Here is an 18,258-nt window from a genome sequence, read left to right on the forward strand (position 1 = left end):
CGGGCGCTTTTTTTCTTCTGGACTTCCCGCTCGTCCACCCAGAGGGTTCATCCCAAGTTGCTCCCAGTGTATCATATCTGAAAATATTTGTTTTATTTGTTCCTGCCACAGATTCCAGAGCGGAAACAGCTCACCATCCCGAAGATCGAGTCTCCAGAGGGCTACTATGAAGAGGCTGAGCCTTACGACACATCCCTCAATGGTACATCCCAGCGGCCAGGGCTTGGAGGGGGTCTAGCTGCTCATCCTGAGCTGGAAGGCAGAGGTCAGTCTGGGCTGCTGTGACCCGAGAGTGTGATCCAAATCGAGCACTGGCCGCAGAGCATTTGGCCTTTAGTCTGAACGGGGAGCCAAGACCGGGGGCTGTCTGCAGGGAGGGCACACAGTGAGCAGGGTCACTGTGTCTGAGGTTTTCTGTGTTCCCACCTGCATGTTGCTGGATTCAGCACAGAAAGGTGACAGAGGAGGGGTGTGTCGGCCAAGGGGTCCAGGGTGCTGGTCAGCAGTGGAGATGGCTGGCAGGCTCAGTGTCCACGTTCTGTCCCGGACTCACTGTGCTCCTGCTGTGTGTCAGGGACAGGAGCCCAGCCATCACTGCGCTTAGATTCAGTGAGAGAAGACAGACAATAGCTGAACAGAATGTGTCAGCAGTGATAAGTGTCAGGATGGAGAGGGTGTTGTTGTGGACAGGGAAGGCCTCTCGGATAGCATGACCTTGAGCAGATGAACGAAGTGGGGAGCGGGTAGGGCAGATACATGCAGGAAGAACTTTGCAGACAGAAGCACGTATGTGCAAAGGCCCTGAGGCAGGAGAGCTCTGAGTGTGTCTGAGGAACAGCAGGAGCAGGTAGGGCAGGGGAGAGTGACAGGAGATAGGGATGAGATGGGGATGCAAGGCCACAGGGAGGACTTTGGCTTTTCCCCAAATGGGACAGACTGCACGCCCCTGGATGGTTCCTTAGTGACGGGCCTAACTCAGATATTGAAAAGATCACCCTGGACGCTGTGAACAGGCTGTGCAGGCAGGGCTCACACCGAAACCCTCTGTCCTTGGCCAGTGGCTCTCAGCCTGACGCAGCTGGACCAAAAGTGCTCTTGGTGTGGGGATGCCACCACCCAGGAAGGCACCCAAGGTTCTGGAGGAGGTGGCTGTGACCCCAGTCTCCAGGGCAGCTGGACTCTGGTCCTCCCCTCTGACCTCCTCCATCTCTTTCCTTCCTTCCGAGGTAAAAGGGCTTTGAAAGCATAAAGCAATTTGCACATTGAAAGGTGAGGGCCTGGGGGTGGGTGGATGGGAATGAACTTGGCAGGAGGAGGAGGAGTTGTTGGTTCCATAAGGACCAGGACCAGGGATGAGATGGGACCAGACAGGTGGAGGCCGTGGATTCTTCTCCCCTTCCTCCTGCCTCTGGGCCGGGACCCGTGTGGGAGGTGAGGCCTGTTCAGACTGAGGCTGTTCTATTCTGAGAGGCTGGCTGTGTGGACAGCCGTCACTTGACATTAACCCACTGAGCTTGTGAGGTGTTGCAGAGTCACAGGTCGGGGCTGTGATTTCAGACCAGAGCCGAGGGTGCGGCGCTGCTGTCTGGGTGCACGTTGAAGGTGGAAACGGTGACTCATGCGGTGAGCACCTCCGTGTGTCTTAAGCCCGTCTCTCTCGGGTGTGGCTGGGCCAGCAGGGGCCTGCCTCCCAGACGCACCCGGGGCCTGCGTGTGGGGCAGACGCTCCACCTCGACACAAACAAGTGGTCAGAAAGACCAGGCTTCCTGCTGTTTGTCTCTGGACCGTTGAGTTCATATTGGTTGTGGCCAGGACTAGGGGTCACCCCAAGGACAGCGTGAACTCACTGTGTGGAGAGAGGCGGGATGGCTCCGAGATGGAGGAAACCCAGCTGTGGGTGAGAGATGGCCCTGCCTTGTCCTGCCAGGCCGAGGCCTGGGGGTGACTTGGGGAGAAGCGGTCACACTTAGCACAGAGGGAGGCCTTCACCCGTGTTGCAAGCCAGCCCGGCCTCAGTTCCCACCTGTTGTTCCCACACCTGTTTGAGCAACACGACATGCAGGTTGCAGCAGGAGGGGTGAGCCTTGGCCCCCCACCCCCACCCCATCACTTTGCTCTGGCTAGTTGGCCAATGGCGATTTTGCTGACATCCTGCAAAAGGCCAGTTGCTTGGATCCTTGTCCTGCTTTGTCAGCCGTGTCCCCACACCGCTCCACTGGGTCAGTCCAAGCAAATGTTCAGCAAGTGCCCTGATGACCTGTGCTGGAGACACTGGGGTCTGTCCTGCTTGCCCGAGGCGTCAGATACTTCATTGATGGGGTCTCGTGCCCGGGTACCAAATAACCCCCGGTTTCAGGTGATAGTAACACAATAAAAATTTGTTTGTCACTCGTGGAGCAGTTCACTGTGGGCATTACTTGTCCTATGTACTTTGGGTACCCAGGCTCCTTCCGTGCCTGGCTCGGCCACCTCTAGGGCCACAGAACCCTCTGCAAAGACAGAGCAGAGAGTCCCTATCTGCTTCTTAAAAGCACCAGCCAGAGTGACCACATCACTTCTGCCCACATTCCATTGGTGACGAGTAGTCACTTGTCATCTCTGGATGTGAAGGGGACTGGGAAATGATGTCCTTGGCTGGGCTGTGGCCTCTCCTGACAAGCCTGCACCTCCAAGGCAAGCACTGACCTCTGGTAGGCAGGCAGCCCTGTCACCCATCTGGGTCTCTCTTTTTGCGGGTCTGCAATTGGGTGTGTCCCTCTCGTCATCTTGTCTCTCTCCTCTCGCCTCTGTCTGTGCCTCTGGATATCCTGCAGGTCATTCTGGCGGATTTCTCCCTACTGGAGTCCCCAGATGGGCGCAGGTGCCTGAAGGAGTCATTTACGCCACCATCACCTTGGGTACTGCTTGTCCCCAGAGCTGGAATGTCAGTGATTCCTTGCCTGCTGCCTGGCTCTAAGATGGGTGCATGCCCCGAGGATGGCTACGGCCTCTCCCCGTCCTTGTGCATGGGTCCTGCATGTGCACGCCTGTGTGCCACCCTTCCAGGGAGTGACTTCCTTTGCCTTCCACAGACTCTTGCCTGTGGCATCGGAACACATGGCCGAAAGAGCCAGAGTGTGCACGGTCATTCTGCCCTCGGGTGGCGAGGACGTCCCGCAGGGACACAGTGGGGAGCAGTTCCCCTGGGGAAGGCTGGCCTGGGTGGAATTATCTGAGCATCCTGCCTTTCACTCCTGCTCATCCTGCACCCCCTGGCAGCCAAGTTCCTGTTTTAAGAATAGCCTGCATTTATGCTGTGCTATGATTCTCCTTGGTGATAAATACAATTGCTAATACATTTGCCTAAATTTCCTCCAAGCTACTCCAGGATTATGATTTGCTGTTCATAGTTAGCTCCCTGATGCCCCCGTGGAGGAGGGTGGGCAGGTGTTAGAATCCTCCGTGAAACACATGCGGCAACCCCAGAAGCACAAAACAGTGGGAATTTACCCAAATCATTCACACTAAACTCTGCAGCCTCCCTCTGTTAATTTTTGTTACCAAAGGAAGAATCTCAATGAGATTGGAAATATTACTTATTACACAGATAATATAATACGGACAATGATGAAAAATTTTTTAAAATGACCCGGATCCTACCACCCTATCAAATCAACTTTTTTTACTGTAAGCTCTCTCTGTTGCCTTACAGCGCTGATCTATTTGCATACATAATTCTAATCGTGCTTTCTTCTCTTACCATCGTATCTTAGGGAATTTATCAAGCTGCAGACTAGTTTTCAAGTTTTAATTGACTGCATGGTATGTTCCTAACTGGATGAAATCATACTTACCCAGTCCCCTTCTGCTAACCATTAAATAGCAACTGAATGAATATCTTAATGCATGTAACATTTCTCCCTCCTCTTTTTTAAAAAACTAGTTTCCTAGGATAAACACTCAGGACTGGGAGTTTTGGGTCAAAGAATATGGGTATTTTTATGGCTCTTGAAACAACAGGCTCCCAGACTGCTTTCTGAGAGGCTCGTGTTAATGTACGTTGCCACCCACAATAAGAAAGTTCTGGGTAGGATGGCTATTGTCAATCTTAGTGTATTTAATAAGTATAAAATTATAAACTGTGCAATTTTTTTTATTAAGCCATAAAGAGGAGTACTACCATGCTGCTTTTAAAGAAAACTGATATTAAAATATTTAAAATGTTGTTTTTAGAAATATTAAAACAAAACACATTTTCATTGGCAGCACAGCTAGAATAACTGTTGTAGGGGCCTCATTCTGATTTCCTGTGTTTGAATTCAAATGTGGTTCAGCTGCCTTAGTACTCGGGCACCCAGCTGTGCAGGTAGAGGGGGCTTCTGGAGTCTTCTGGGAAGTCTAAGGGGCCCATAGGCTGACCCTCTTCTGAAGGTGTCATGGGGATGAATGGAGAGTGTCATTTGGCCTGACTCGAGGGGACAGAATGGGTCTGCTATGCAGAAGTCGCAGGGAAATGGATCTTGGGCCCATTTTCTAACTGTCAGGGCTGCCCGGGAATGGAAGGGAGTGTCAGTGAGCAGGAGGTAGTGAGCTCCCTGTCCATGGGGAATTCGGGCAGAGCATCAAGGTTAGACAGACAGGGTTCCTGTGCTGAGCAGGGCTAGGACCGAGATCCTGAGTTTCCCTTTTCTCCATGCCTGGTTTCTCAGGGATACAGGATAGATAGACAGATTTTCTTCATAGAGTGTTTGTTCACCTTGAATAGAGCAGTGGGCCGGGGAACAGAAGAATTCCTGCAGGGTAGGGGGCAGGAACTAGGCAGTGAGGCAGGTGGAGTGTGCATAGAATTGTCTCTGATTTGTGCTCTAAGTTTTGGGGATTCTTTCAAAACAAAAACATGAGGTTGGCTCATTGCCAGAGGTAGAGGAAGGGTATAAGTTAGCAACAAATAAAAGGAGCTAAGTTTGTGCCAGGAGATGTTCAGCGCAGCAGAGAGGAGAGTTTATTGGGGATGCTTAAAAAGGCTATGACCAGGAGAGGTATTTGGGGGTGGGAAGCTGGCCCCTTCCCGGAAAGCATTTCCTGGTGTGTTTTTTTTTTTTTTTGCCTTTTACTTCTGAGGAGCCAAAGCCCCTTCCCTGCACCTGGGACAGAAATGGACCCAGCCAGGTGTGTGGCTGTCAGAGGCTGCCACATGCACAGCTCAGAGGTGGCTCAGCTGGCCCTCCTGGGCCCTTAGAAGGACAGAGTGCCAGGCCTGAAAGAATCCGGAAACATCCCCACCCCACCCGCTTCCTCCTTCCCTTGAGGATACAGGGGCGCAGCATGGGGGAATGGCCCTCTCAGGGGCAAACAGTCGTCTGTGGGGCAGTGGTGTGTTCTCTGGGCTTCCCGTGGAGTCTGACATGACAGTATTTGAGGAGGGCATGGGAGAGACTTCTGGTTTTGAGTTACTTGTGTCTTGTGGCCAGAGGCTGCATCCCAGAAGCTTGGCTGAGGGGGTTTGGGGCAGGGCAGGCAGCCCTGGTCTGTGGCTGGCGGCCGCCGGGCTGGTTTGAGGGCAGGGACTGTGGCCTGGGTCGCTGCTGCTCCTGCCTGCTGCCTGCTGCCCTGCCCGGCGAGGCTGGCCTCAGGACTGTCCCCTGCCCGGCCGGCCCTGACTGAGCGGGTCTTCCTTGCAGAGGACGGAGAGGCCGTGAGCAGCTCCTACGAGTCCTACGATGAAGAGGACAGCGGCAAGGGCAGGTCGGCCCCCTACCAGTGGCCCTCACCGGAGGCCAGCATCGAGCTGATGCGCGACGCCCGCATCTGTGCCTTCCTGTGGCGCAAGAAGTGGCTGGGGCAGTGGGCCAAGCAGCTCTGTGTCATCAGGGACACCCGGCTGCTGGTCAGTCCACCCACGCTGTGTCCCTTGCTTCTCTCCTGGGGGGAGGGGAGGGGAAGGGAGACGGGGTGGTGCCTGATGCCAGGGGGTTCCAGCCCATTCGTGTCGGGTTTTAACCTCTCCCTAACCTGAAGTGCGTGCAGGATTCTGTGTGTGGATGAGTGGCCTTTTGTGAACTAGAAAGGTCTAGTGGTTTTCATCAGGCTCTCAAAGGGGGCTGATTCCCACCGCCTCCCCTCCCCATCCTCCTTTTTCTGAGAGAGCCACGTCTTCTGTCCCCTGGTCCTTCCTCACAGCCCGACCGCTGGATCCCTGTCGGGCTTCCCTGGCCCCCAGCCTCAATTCCGGCTGTTGCTATCATTTCTGCAGCATAACGAGCATAGATATCTTCTCAGAAGCGACAATATTTGTAATTACTGACTATAAGGCAAGATTTTTAAAGAAATCAGAACACATGACTCTGACAACAGTCCTGCCTCCTGCTATTTTAAGTTAAAATTCCCAGTTTTATGTCCTGACTTGAAGTGCCATGGCATTATTATAAACACCTTTTCTTCATGGTTACAAGGGGCTCTGCTCTGTGCAAACGTCATTTCGGGTAATCCTGTTAAGTGACCCTATAAGGACCCCATTTTACAAATGGGGCACCAAGGGCAAAGCCTTGTCTCCAGTAGGGGAAGAACGTCCCTTCCTCTCTTTGCTAACACATCGTCTTCCTAACCACAAGTGAGTCTGTGTGCCTGGGGGTCCTTTCCTGGGGAAGCCAAGAAGAGATGCAGAGAGGGGAGAAATGGAGAAAGTGCGTCCCCCCGGCCACGTGACAGCTGTCCACAGGGGACAGATGTTAGGAGCCCATCAGGCCTGGAGCACGTGAGAGCCATTTGCAGAGCAGAGTCCTGGAGTGTCGCTGGCGGAGGCCAGTGAGGAGGGGGCTTGAAGGAGAGGGGGACAATCTGATGATAAGAACAAGGGTTGCTCACATTTGAGGTTAAGCCTCTGGGCCTGCTGTGGGGTGTCCATCCTGCCCGTGTTGCTGGAAAAGCTGGGACCTTGGTGGGTCCTGCAGTGTCCAGGTGCCCCTTGCAGGACCTGCCTCGGCCTGGCACGCCTGGCACAGTGGTGGTATCTTTTCGCCTTTCTTCCAGTGCTATAAATCCTCCAAGGACCACAGCCCGCAGCTGGACGTGAACTTGCTGGGCAGCAGTGTCGTTCACAAGGAGAAGCAAGTGCGGAAGAAGGAGCACAAGCTGAAGATCACGCCGATGAACGCCGACGTGATCGTGCTGGGCCTGCAGAGCAGGGACCAGGCTGAGCAGTGGCTCAGGGTGAGGGGATGCCAGGCCGCTCGCAGGGGCTCTGGAGTTGGGGCTACCACTTTTCCAACGGGATGGATGATGTGGTCGAGGGCAGAGGGTCAGTGATCCTTCAGGTTCCCAGGGCTTCCTGCGTCCTACGTGGGAGCGATCCGCCATGGAAATGGGCTGCAGCCTCTGCTGCGGGGTCTGATGCCTTCTGCAGCCTGGACTTTACCTGGTCACCGCTAGCGACGTCACCAGCCTCCTTATGAAGGAGGAGTAGATGTCACTGCCATTTGTTATGTGTTTACCATGGACCAAGGGCTTTTAGCAAATTTAACCCACCTGACCACGCTGGGGTAGCTGGGCAATGTTAGTGTCCCCATTTCACAGGAGTGGAGATCAAGGCTCAGAGGGTGGAGGTGACCGATCAGTAATGAATGTGCCTGCCCTGGGCTGGGCCCTTTACACAAGTCCTCACAGCGACCCCATGGCGTAGGTGTTGTCCCAGCTTACGGATGCGGTGACTGAGGCTTAGGCCCACGGCCACACCACTAATCTTCCGACTCCAGAGTCTGTGCCCTTCCCATGACACGATGTTGCATATTCAGAGTGGACCATGGTCCTGACCTCGAGTCAATTGAAGAAGAGAGAAATGCCTGAGTTTCCCCTTCCCCATAGCTTATCTTCCTCTGTTCTTTAGCTCTTGTGATTTTAAACCCATTTCCACAAACTGCTCTAGGCAGAGACTGAAAAAGCAGGATCTCTGACATTACTCTTGTTAATTCTGCACCTCCACGGGGCTCCTGGTGGGGCATGTGTCTGTGGGTGCCCTGGAAATTCCCACCGCTCCCTTTCTGCCTTGCCCCAGCCCAGGCCTGGGGACCGGTTAACAGGCTCCTTCCTGGAGGAGCGTGGGTGGAGGGTGGCAGGCAGGTCTGGGAGCCAGCCGTCAGTTCCGGCAGTCTGCAGGCTCCCCAAGCAGCACAGAGACTCCGCGGAGGGTCACACAGCCCCTGGAAAGCCAGGGGACCATCCAGCGAGGGCAGCTGTTCATCACACCTGCAAGAGAACAGCACCCCTGCCTGGAATGGCGGCAGGAAGGGGACCCATGGAGCCGAGGGTGGGCTGCTCCTGGTCATCTTTGGGTTTTGCTGCAAAGGCCCCCCTCACCCACCCTGAATATGAGGGGGCCTGCCGGAAGGGGCCTAAGCAACAAGCCCTCCCCAACGGCAAGCCTGCCCCAGCTGTGTCCAAGCCACATGCAGGCCAGGGGCTAAAGTAGGGGTGGGTCTCTGTTCTTTGGAAATAGAACATCCTCTCTCCCACCTCTGCCCGCGCTTCCCTGAGCCAGAGGGGCTCTGGCTTCCGTCTGGCTCGCGGTGCAGGCCAGAGGGCCTCACGGGGACCTTGGCCTCTGCTCACGGCTGTCCTCTCGCCCAGGTCATCCAGGAGGTGAGCGGCCTGCCATCCGAAGGAGCGTCGGAGGGAAACCAGTACGCCCCCGATGCCCATCGCCTTAACTGTCAGAAAGTAAGCTCCAAGCCTGCCTGGGGGGAGGGTCCACTTCCGTGTTTTCTCCGTAAAAATTACAAGTGTAAAATTGGGAGCTTTGTTTTTGCATCTCAGCCCAATTAATAAAAATACAATGCTTGGATAGGCGCAGTAACTTTAGCTTGGCAGGAAAAGAGATGAAATTGATACAGACCTAAAATATTTTCTTGCTGGAGGGGGAAGCTTTATTGGAACAAAAGCACCTTTGGCTGCATTCTCAGCAGGGAGATTTATTTCGTGAGGCTCTTCCTTCCCCTCCCCCATAGGGCGTCCGGGTGGGGGGGCAACTGTCTCAGTGCTGACCCCAACCAAAGGGCTCTGGTGCTCATCTGCATGGAGCTTTGGCCTCAAGGGTCAAGGTCAAGGAAGTTGGGCTGGGTGCTGGCCAAGGGGAGGACCGTCACCTGTGGGGTCACATGCCATGTCCCTGAGGATCTGCAGATGAGTACCCTGAAGCCTCGGCATGCCAGAGCAGCCAGAGGGTCTCATCTGGAGGTCCCCACCCCTGGCAGGGAGGAAAGTAAGAGGGACGCAGAGGGTTTGAGCAGGGAGGAGGCCATTTGTTCTCCAGGAGGGCATGGACCGTGCCACGTGGAGAAATACCCACAGCCCTCCCAGAGTAACTTAAGAAGAGCTGATGTTTTCAGCGTCTCATTCATTCCTTGGGGACTGACAGTAAAGAAAAGTTGGAGTGAATTTGGGTTTTCTTTACTTTGGGGTGTGAAACAAGAGCTACCCCGAAAAACTTAGCATGCAGTGCCTCCCTGGCCAGGTACTGCCATCCCTCGACCCTGTCTGAGGCTGGTCCTGTTGCCTGGGAGCTGGTCAGCTCCTTTGCTAGAGGTCTGGAGTAGGCGCCTCTCCAGAAGAGGCTAGATTGGAATATTCCGAATACTGCACATTCTAGCAGCGGCGGCGGCTACACTTTTCTAGGGATTAGCTCTATTCTCCAAGACCGCTGTGAATGCACACTGGGACATCATCGGTGTGTGATGCACATACAGAGTGAGGCTCAGAGGGGCTCAGTTAACCTGGACACAGGCTGCAGAACGCTCCCGCTGGGGGTGCAGGCCGCCAGCTCTTCTCTGAAGCCTGACGTGTTGCTAGTACAGCCAGCTCTGAAAGACTTGCTCACCTCCCGGGATGGGTGGTTCCCGCTTGACAGTCAACTTCATTAGGGATGCAGATGCTAATGCCACCCCTGGCTGGCTGCCTGCCCCTCCCACTGGCTGCAGGCCACAGTCACATCAGGTAGAGCAGCCTTTGGAGAGCTTGGGAAGAAGGATGGGGAAGGTGCTCTGGGCTGGCCAGGGCAGGGGACCTCGGGCAGCGAGGGCGAGGGCAGGGGCTCCACAGAGCCCCAGAGGGAAGCTGGACCAATGTCCTACCTGCTGTTTCGGTGGCTCCTGGGGGTTTGGTCAGGGACCTCTGGGCTATACCCAAGAGCCATCTATTATTTCCCCTAGACTTGTAGTCCCCATGGTAACTCTTCCCAGCCAGCAATCCCCATCCATCCCTCTCTTGTCCACAGCCAGATATAGCTGAGAAGTACCTGTCAGCCTCGGAGTACGGGAGCTCCGTGGACGGCCACCCGGAGGTCCCAGAAACCAAAGATGGTAACCGCACTATGGCTCTCCCTGTCACAGTCGGGAGGGAGGTGGTGTTCCCGGGTGCGAGACTTGGCTGTCTGGCTCAACCCTGATGGGTCTGAGCAGCTGATTCTAACTCAGCCTCCGATGAATAAACTACTTGTAAATACGAAAGCTGATAGATCCAGGGAAAAGGGAGAGATGGCAAAATTGAAGTAAAGTTTCATGAAATTGTGGAGATAGAATATTCTCCCATCTCTTCTTCTTTGCTAATCCTATTTCAAATCCCTTTGAGCCAGTACAGTCAGTAAAGAGTCTCCGTGGTTACATATTCTGTAAGAAGTCAATGTATCCCTCTTGAGTGTGTGGCTTTAGGGACACCTGACTCTGGCCTGAGGACCCTGGTTTGGGGAGCAGACGTGTGTGTGTGTGTGGTGGGGGAGGAATGGGCGGATGTCATGGTGGAGGAGTTGCTATTTTTCCATCTCTCACGGGCACGTGGGTGGACAGTGTGCAATGCCCACTCTTTCTCTCTCATCTTGACAGTCAAGAAGAAATGTTCTGCCGGGCTCAAACTGAGCAACCTAATGAACCTGGGGAGGAAGAAGTCCACCTCGCTGGAGCCTTCAGAGAGGTCCCTCGAGACGTCCAGTAAGAATCTCAGCCACCCCGGGGGCCAGAGGGCTCGTGCACTGGCGGGAGCCTGTCTCCAGGGAGGCGAGCTCGGCCAGCACGGGCAGAGCGTTTCGGGTCTTGCTTTAAACACCTCTAGGACGGGCAGCGCGGAGCCCTCGGGTCCTGTTTGATTTCACTGCGGGGAGTTCTTTACGCCCAACCAGACTCTCTCTGGCTGCAACGCTGGGTCCTTTGTGGAAGTGGAGGGTAACTCCTTGGTGTCCTCCCAGTGTTCTTTTAAAAATGATGTTCACTCGGTCTGTATTTATGGAGTACGGCGGGCAGAGTGTTAGGAAAAGGGGACAGAACTGAGGGCAGGCACAGCACTGAGATCTCACAGCCCAAGGGAGATGATGGCTCCATACCGTGAGTGCTCCCTGCACCATCTCTGTAGCTCTAAGACTCAGGGACAGAAAGAAACTTTCCTGCTCTGTGGTCAGAGGTAGCTTCCTGGGGCCTGAGTCTTGAGGGGTGGGTGGGAGCTGAACAGGCGGGATGGTGCCTGAGGGCCAGAGCATGACCTATAAAGGGGACAAGAAGAACCCCACGTTGAGGCACGGGGGGTGTGTAGGAGCTGGTGAACTCTTAGAGGTCATCTCTATGCCCTCACTCATACTCGGGGAAATAGGCCAGGAGAGGAAATAGGCCTTCCCTGGGAAATGTCCTGGGGTGAGGGGCTCATTGCTGTCACCCCCACCCCCTGGGAGCCTAAAGGCCATTACTGGCCACCTTCAGGCATTTTCTTCTTCCTCATGGAATCCATGTCCCATCCCTGGGCTCTTTTCCTGAGTCCCAGCTAAGTTCTCTTGTTCTCTGAGGCTGCCAGGGCGGCCGGGGTGGGATGAGCAGGCAGCAGAAAACGCCTGACCTTTGGAGCCTCCTGCTTCTCTGGCCAGGGCGCTGGGTGGTGGCTGGCTCCGCTGGGCTCTGCAGCCTTGGAGGATGGGACATCTAGCACAGAAGCCTGGTCCCGGTGAGTCGCTGTCACGGAGACGTGGCTGGGCTATGGCTGGAAGTCTGCTTGGCAGCTCAGAATGCTCCCGTCCCCTGGGCTGGGGGAAGGCCGAGAGCACAGTGGCTGTCCTTCCCAGGACTTGGGGTGCTCATGATCTGAGCTCCCACCTCTCCAGACCCAAAGCTTTCTTTGGTCCCGAGGATTGTGACGGGTGTGTGTGGCATCTGCCCAGATGGGCCAGAGTTCCTATGTCCTGGTCTCTAATTCTGCCACTTTGCACCTGTGATATGATGCTGCTGTGGCTGGGAGATATTCCTGATCCCCACTGTGTGTCCAGCTGGGCTGGGCAGGAAGGTGGCAGTGCACTCTACCCTGTGGCCTGGTTCAGGGCAGCTTCCAATCCCTTAGGATGGAGAGGGTACCCACGTTGTAAGCCAGTCCTCTGGGAAGGCCAGCAGCGCAGAGAGGGGGCAGCCCACACAGGGTGTGCAGAGGGGCCTGAGGCCTGGATTTTACTCATCTTTGTAGCCCAGGGATAATGCTGTGCTGGTGTGAGGTGTCAGCTAAGTGTTCCTCCAACAGGGCAGGGAGGCTTGTCTTGTCCTTAGGAAGCTGAACTGCACACATGCAACCATGTGAGAACAGAGGATGGCATGGCGTGTGCACCCCGATGCTGGCAGCCTCTGCAGGCCACAGAGAAACAGGGAGACCACGGGGGAGAGGCCAGAGGGCCACAGACCCTGGGCCCTGGAGAGGAACGTGGCACCGTTCCTGCCCTTGAGGAGAGCACTGTGTCCAGCGTGGAAGCAGAGTTCCACTGCATCCGGCTCCAGTGCTGTCACAGGAGGCAGAGCCAGGAGTCAGGACCCAGCCAGGGCAGGTCCTTGAGTGGCGGCATGTGGGAGGGTGAGGAGGAGTTGGGCACGTCAGGCTGAGTCTGGAGGGCCCAGCGGTGGGAAAGCTACAGAGGCGACAGGACTGAACCTGCAGCAAGGAGAGACTCGGGCTGAGTGTGCTTCCTGCCACGGTGGCCTGGGCAAGCGGAGGCAGGACGGGGGCCTCTGTCCTGTGCACGAGCCAGGCCGGGTCTAATCGAGGACACACCTCACTTCCCTCTGTCTGCCCAAAACCAGACAGCTGTGCTGCCCACCTTCGAAGGGCCTAGCTGGTGACACTAGGGGAACAAAAGGTACTGCAAGAGTCACAGCCTCTGTGAGACATGAAAGGCATGCCCGGTTCTGAAGCTGAGATTCCAGGGCAGACTCTCAGGAGGCCCAGAGGCGATGGCAGCCTTGGACACCCTTGGGCACCCATGGTCCCCTGCCACCATATCCCCTCCTGCAGGTGCATCCCCTCCTGCATCCCCTCCTGCAGGTTACCTGAACGTGCTGGTGAACAGCCAGTGGAAGTCTCGCTGGTGCTCCGTCAGGGACAATCACCTGCACTTCTACCAGGACCGGAACCGGAGCAAGGTGGCCCAGCAGCCCCTCAGCCTGGTGGGCTGTGAGGTGGTCCCGGACCCGAGCCCTGACCACCTCTACTCCTTCCGCATCCTCCACAAGGGCGAGGAGCTGGCCAAGCTTGAGGTACCATGGCCTGCGGGGTGGCAGCAGGGCAGCCAGGGTGGGGCGGTCGCAGCAATTTTGCTGCCAGTCTCGAGGAGGACTGTAATCCTACCAAGGCAGAATCAATGTCACTCCATGTTATTTTTACTTCCTTTGCCTGAGATTGTTTGCATTTTTTAAAATTTCCATTCCTTTTCTGACCTCAGGGTGGTTGTGTTATAGGAATGGGACAATGAGCTACTTCCTGCACTTAGGGCAGAAAGAGTATTTATAACTCCCTGAGCCGCTGGAAAAGCTACTAGGGATTCAAAGTGGTGCCATTTTGTGTGTGTGTCACCAGCTGGGAGAGCCTCTAGGCCCAGTGCACAAAAATGACAACTGTTAGGGCTTATCTGGGGAAGAATGAGCTTTGTGATACAATTACATTCCTCCCAGTCCCCACCCTCTGTGTGATGTGATGTTACATTTACAAAAATAAGAGGTGACATAATGCCTTGCAGCCTGGGGCAGGCGGAGTCCGGATCCTTTCTATGCACAAAAGCACACACTTGCCTGTTAACTCCTGGTCACTTCGTCTTTATCCAGGGTCTTCATCCAAACTTTGCTCCAATACTGCCCTCTGGTGGCTACAGACCCACATCGCAGTTGCTTCCCAGGGACCAGCTTGTGCTCACTCATCCATTCTCTGTCTTCAGCAGACAGGTGTCTCCTCAGTACAATGACACGGTGGATGAGAGAGAGATAGGGAGAGAGAGATAGCCCCCTGTCCTCATGGAACTTACATCCCAGTTTGACAGTGCGATGTCATTCAGCTAATTACCCAACTAAGGGAGAGTGATGTGCTCAGATTTGGGTTTTGAGACATTTCCTTCTGCTACTGGGTGGGGGACAGATGGAAGAAGTGGCAAAATGAGACCTGTCCGGAAGCTGTCACTGCTGCTCAGGGCAGAGGTGTGGCAACCTGAACTAGAGGATGCCCTTGAACAGCTGCATTGAGAAATCAAGTTGAAACCAAGCGGGAAAAGGAAACTAACTAATTCTGCTTAATCATTGCCTCTCTGATTACGAGAACGTAGAAACAGAGCGGTAGTGCTACGGGCTGTAATACCACAGGGGTAGCTGTTTTCCTCATGAAAACAAACCTGTAGCTTTTATAGAATTCCCAGTTTTGTCTCAACAAAAAGGCAAGAAAAAATGTTGACATTTTAATAGAAGTACCCAGTGTATGTATTTGATGAGAATGCATTGTGGGCCAGGTGCAGTGGCTCATGCCTGTAATCCCAGCACTTTGGGAGGCCAGGAGTTCAAGACCAGCCTGAGCAACACAGGGAGACACCATCTCTATTAAAAAATAGAAAAATTAGCCAATTAATTTTTTTTTTTTTTTGAGACAGGGTCTTGCTCTGTCACCAGGGCTAGAGTGCAGTAGTGTCGTCATAGCTCACTGCAACCTCAAACTCCTGGGCTCAAGCGATCCTCCTGCCTCAGCCTCCCAAGTAGCTGGGACTACAGGCACAAGCCACAATACCTGGCTAATTGTTCTATTTTTTTTTTTTTTTTTAGAGACAGGGTCTCACTATGTTGCTCAGGCTGGTCTCGAACTCCTGGCCTCAAACCATCCCAAAGTGCTAGGATTACAGGCATGAGCCACTGAGCCTGGCCGCCACTGTAATTTTTAATAGAGATCACCTGGTGATAACTAATAATCATTATGGCCTTCTAGAGACACATGTATATATATCACAGGTGACACTTGTGGACAAATGTCCATAGCATCATTGAGGCAGCATCAAGATGTCACTGACAGGAAATGTTATTTGGGGTCACTGAGGGACGGAATATGCTGGTAAATAGGAGGGAGCATGGCCCCGGGCTGTCACAGAGGCCTGTCCGGGTGGGGACTGGGGCGGGGTGTTGTCATGGCCTGGCGGGGAAGGGTGGCATGCCTGGGTCTGCTCACGTCTCTCTCGGCCTCCTTGCAGGCCAAGTCCTCCGAGGAAATGGGCCACTGGCTGGGCCTCCTGCTCTCTGAGTCGGGCTCCAAGACAGACCCAGAAGAGTTCACCTACGACTATGTGGACGCCAACAGGGTTTCCTGTATCGTGACTGCAGCCAAAAACTCTCTCTTGTGAGTATCAGGGGGCCTCTGTTCCCAGCCATGCTGGCCCTGGTGGTCAGCCGGAGCAGGGTGGCAGCCTAGAGCAGGGGGTTCAGCCTCCCTCTGCCCAGCAGCAGGAAGATGCAGAGTCCAAGGCCAGGAGCAGCCCTCGGGAGGGCCCAGCTAAGAGCCAGGAGCTGGGCCAGGCCCTGGGCCCCAGAGGTGGCTGCAGCGTCCTGGGCTCTCCAGCTCCTTTAGGACAGAGTTGTCACCTTTCCTGACTTTCTACTTGTCCTTCTGTCAATTCGGCATTTCCCATGACCCCTCACCGAGTCCCCAGCGCACCCTGGAAGAAGCAGGGCAGGGTGGGACGTCTGCTGTCCAGATGAGCAAACCGGGGCTCCGGGAGTCGTGCTCCCAGGCCGGGGGGTACAGCCAGTACCGAGGGAGCCGGCCAAGCCACCGAAACGGAATCTGCCACTTTATGCACAAAACAGGCCACCTCTGGTCTATGCAGCCCCAAGCGTATCGCAGAGATGCAACGAGAAGGGATTTTTCTTGTCGGTGTTGGAAGGAGATCCTAGAAGGGAGGAATCGGGGGAGAAGATGGCAAGGGAGCCGAAGAAGAGGGCTATGGGGCAGGGCAGTTTGTTTTTCTGAGAGAAAATTCTGGAACCAAGAGTTCCAAGGCGGCACTGGGAGATGGGGGAGGAGGTGCCCCCAAATACACGGTGGGTGGTGTCAGTCCCCAGATGTCTCGTGCAGCCAAGGCCTCTGTGGCACCACTCGTTGTCATGACTCCCTCGAGGCCGGTGCTTCGGCCAGGCTGTCCCGCGTGCCTCACGCGTGCTGTGTCTCGCCGTGCCTTCCAGACTCATGCAGAGGAGGTTCTCAGAGCCCAACACTTACATCGACGGCCTGCCCAGCCGGGACCGCCAGGAGGAGCCGTACGACGACGTGGAGCTGTCGGAGCTGACGGCCACGGTAAGGACACGGCCAGGTGGTGGCCAGCGGCCGCCCTGTCTCCCCTGACCCCCGCCGATCCTCAGTGCCTGGACCCCAGAGGTCGTTAGATGGTTCCTAAGAAGAGCGGGTTCTGAGTCCCCTACCGGGCCGTCAGCGCAGACGCCTAGGCGCAGTAGTGTCGTCTTTCCCACGTGACGCTGCGCAGCTTGCCTGGCTCGGGGACTTACCAGACAGAACAGCTGGTTAACTGCCCTGGTCAGTGCTGGGTGTGGGGGTGTGGTGTTGGGAGTGGGAACAGCGACACCATTGGTCTTTGAGGGTCCAAAGTGATAGCTGAGGTGGAATGACGATACTGGTGGCAGGTTCCACGTGCCAGGCAGTGAGCTCTGCTGAGCTCTAAGGGCTTCGTGTAGATTATCCTTCAGTGCCACCCACCACCCGGGAAGGTACCGCTGGTTTCCTCTGTCCAGATGCAGAAATGAGGTTCAGGGAAGTCAAGTATTACGTCCTGGGTCTCCCACCTCTTGAGTGGCATATCCAGGGCCCACTAGGTGGCTGCCCCAGGAGGGAGGGAGGTCTCTGGGGACTCCCCCGTGGAGCTGTGTGGCAGGGCTGGGGCCCCTCCGCAGCCGAAGGACTGGAGGTGCGGTGGTGCATGTCCCAACTCCTGCAGGTGGAACCCGCCGCGGAGGCCACCCCTGCCGCAGACGCCCCGGGCGAGAGTGAGCCCGACCGAGTGTACCTGGACCTCACGCCTGTCAAGTCCTTCCTGCACGGCCCCAGTGGCGCTCAGGCCCAGGCCTCTTCCCCGCCGGCGCCCCACCTGGACAATCTGGCCGAGGCCCTCCCTGCAGACCCAGGCCCAGGCCCCACCCCAGATGAGCCCTGTTTAAAGTCTCCAGAGACCCCGGAGGAACAGGTACAGGCCGTCCCCCAGCAGATGAGCCGGACCACCTTCCCGTGCCCCTCTGGCTGGCTGAGTCACGTGTGCTTTCTCCCAAAGCAGAGGCAGCTGGACAGCCCGGAGCCTGAGGAGGCTTCCCCGAGAAACACCACCGTCAAAATCCAGACTGAGCAGCAGAAAATCTCCTTCCCCTCGAGCTGCCCCGACGCCGTGGTGGCCACCCCCGCTGGCGCCAGCCCGCCTGTGAAGGACAGGCTGAGGGTGCCCGCTGCAGGTGCTCATGCTAGAGAAGAGCTGGCCGTTTGGGGCGTGGTTTGGAGAAGTTAGCCTGATTCCTTTCTTTTCAGATGAGGACACAGAGGTTCAGAGAGGTGGAGGGGCTTGCCCAGGGTCACACAGCAAAGAAAGTGTAGGCCCAATTTCCTTTCCTGTCCCTGCTAGGCTGACCTGGTATCCAGCTTTGATTTTGTGCCAAAGCCCCAGGTTCCGAGCCTGGGGAGAGGGTTGGGGACAGCCCTCATGGTTGGAGACAGCCCCTGGCTGACCTGGGCTTCCCCTCTCTGGGTCTGTAGAGATCAAACTCGGCAAGAATCGGACAGAAGCCGAGGTGAAGCGGTACACAGAGGAGAAGGAGAGGCTGGAGAAGAAGAAGGAAGAAATCCGGGGGCACCTGGCTCAGCTCCGGAAAGACAAACGGGAACTCAAAGAGACCCTGTTAAAATGTACAGGTAAGGGGCCTCCCCGCTGGCATTGTGTCAGGGGCACACACGGGCACGGGCTGAGGGAAGACTCT

General features: G+C 55.6%; 1 protein-coding gene across 6 annotated transcripts in view; it reads left to right on the forward strand.

Moving 5' to 3' along the window:
• The window catches only part of AFAP1L2 (actin filament associated protein 1 like 2), a 92,429-nt gene that overhangs the window by 69,762 nt on the left and 4,409 nt on the right, over positions 1-18,258 (forward strand). For 4 of the 6 annotated variants that reach the window (XM_045568841.1, XM_045568837.1, XM_045568839.1 and 1 more), the window contains 12 exons: positions 112-202; positions 5,662-5,867; positions 7,010-7,189; positions 8,603-8,692; positions 10,245-10,329; positions 10,849-10,953; positions 13,307-13,518; positions 15,480-15,625; positions 16,468-16,579; positions 17,235-17,480; positions 17,565-17,739; positions 18,038-18,193. In XM_045568841.1, the coding sequence (XP_045424797.1) occupies positions 112-202; positions 5,662-5,867; positions 7,010-7,189; positions 8,603-8,692; positions 10,245-10,329; positions 10,849-10,953; positions 13,307-13,518; positions 15,480-15,625; positions 16,468-16,579; positions 17,235-17,480; positions 17,565-17,739; positions 18,038-18,193 (1,804 nt within the window). The remainder of the gene's footprint in view (positions 1-111; positions 203-5,661; positions 5,868-7,009; positions 7,190-8,602; positions 8,693-10,244; positions 10,330-10,848; positions 10,954-13,306; positions 13,519-15,479; positions 15,626-16,467; positions 16,580-17,234; positions 17,481-17,564; positions 17,740-18,037; positions 18,194-18,258) is intronic. The other 2 variants (XM_045568838.1, XM_045568840.1) reach the window with 1 other exon arrangement.

Source organism: Lemur catta, chromosome 14, assembly GCF_020740605.2.
Source record: "Lemur catta isolate mLemCat1 chromosome 14, mLemCat1.pri, whole genome shotgun sequence".
Lineage (NCBI taxonomy): Eukaryota > Metazoa > Chordata > Mammalia > Primates > Lemuridae > Lemur > Lemur catta.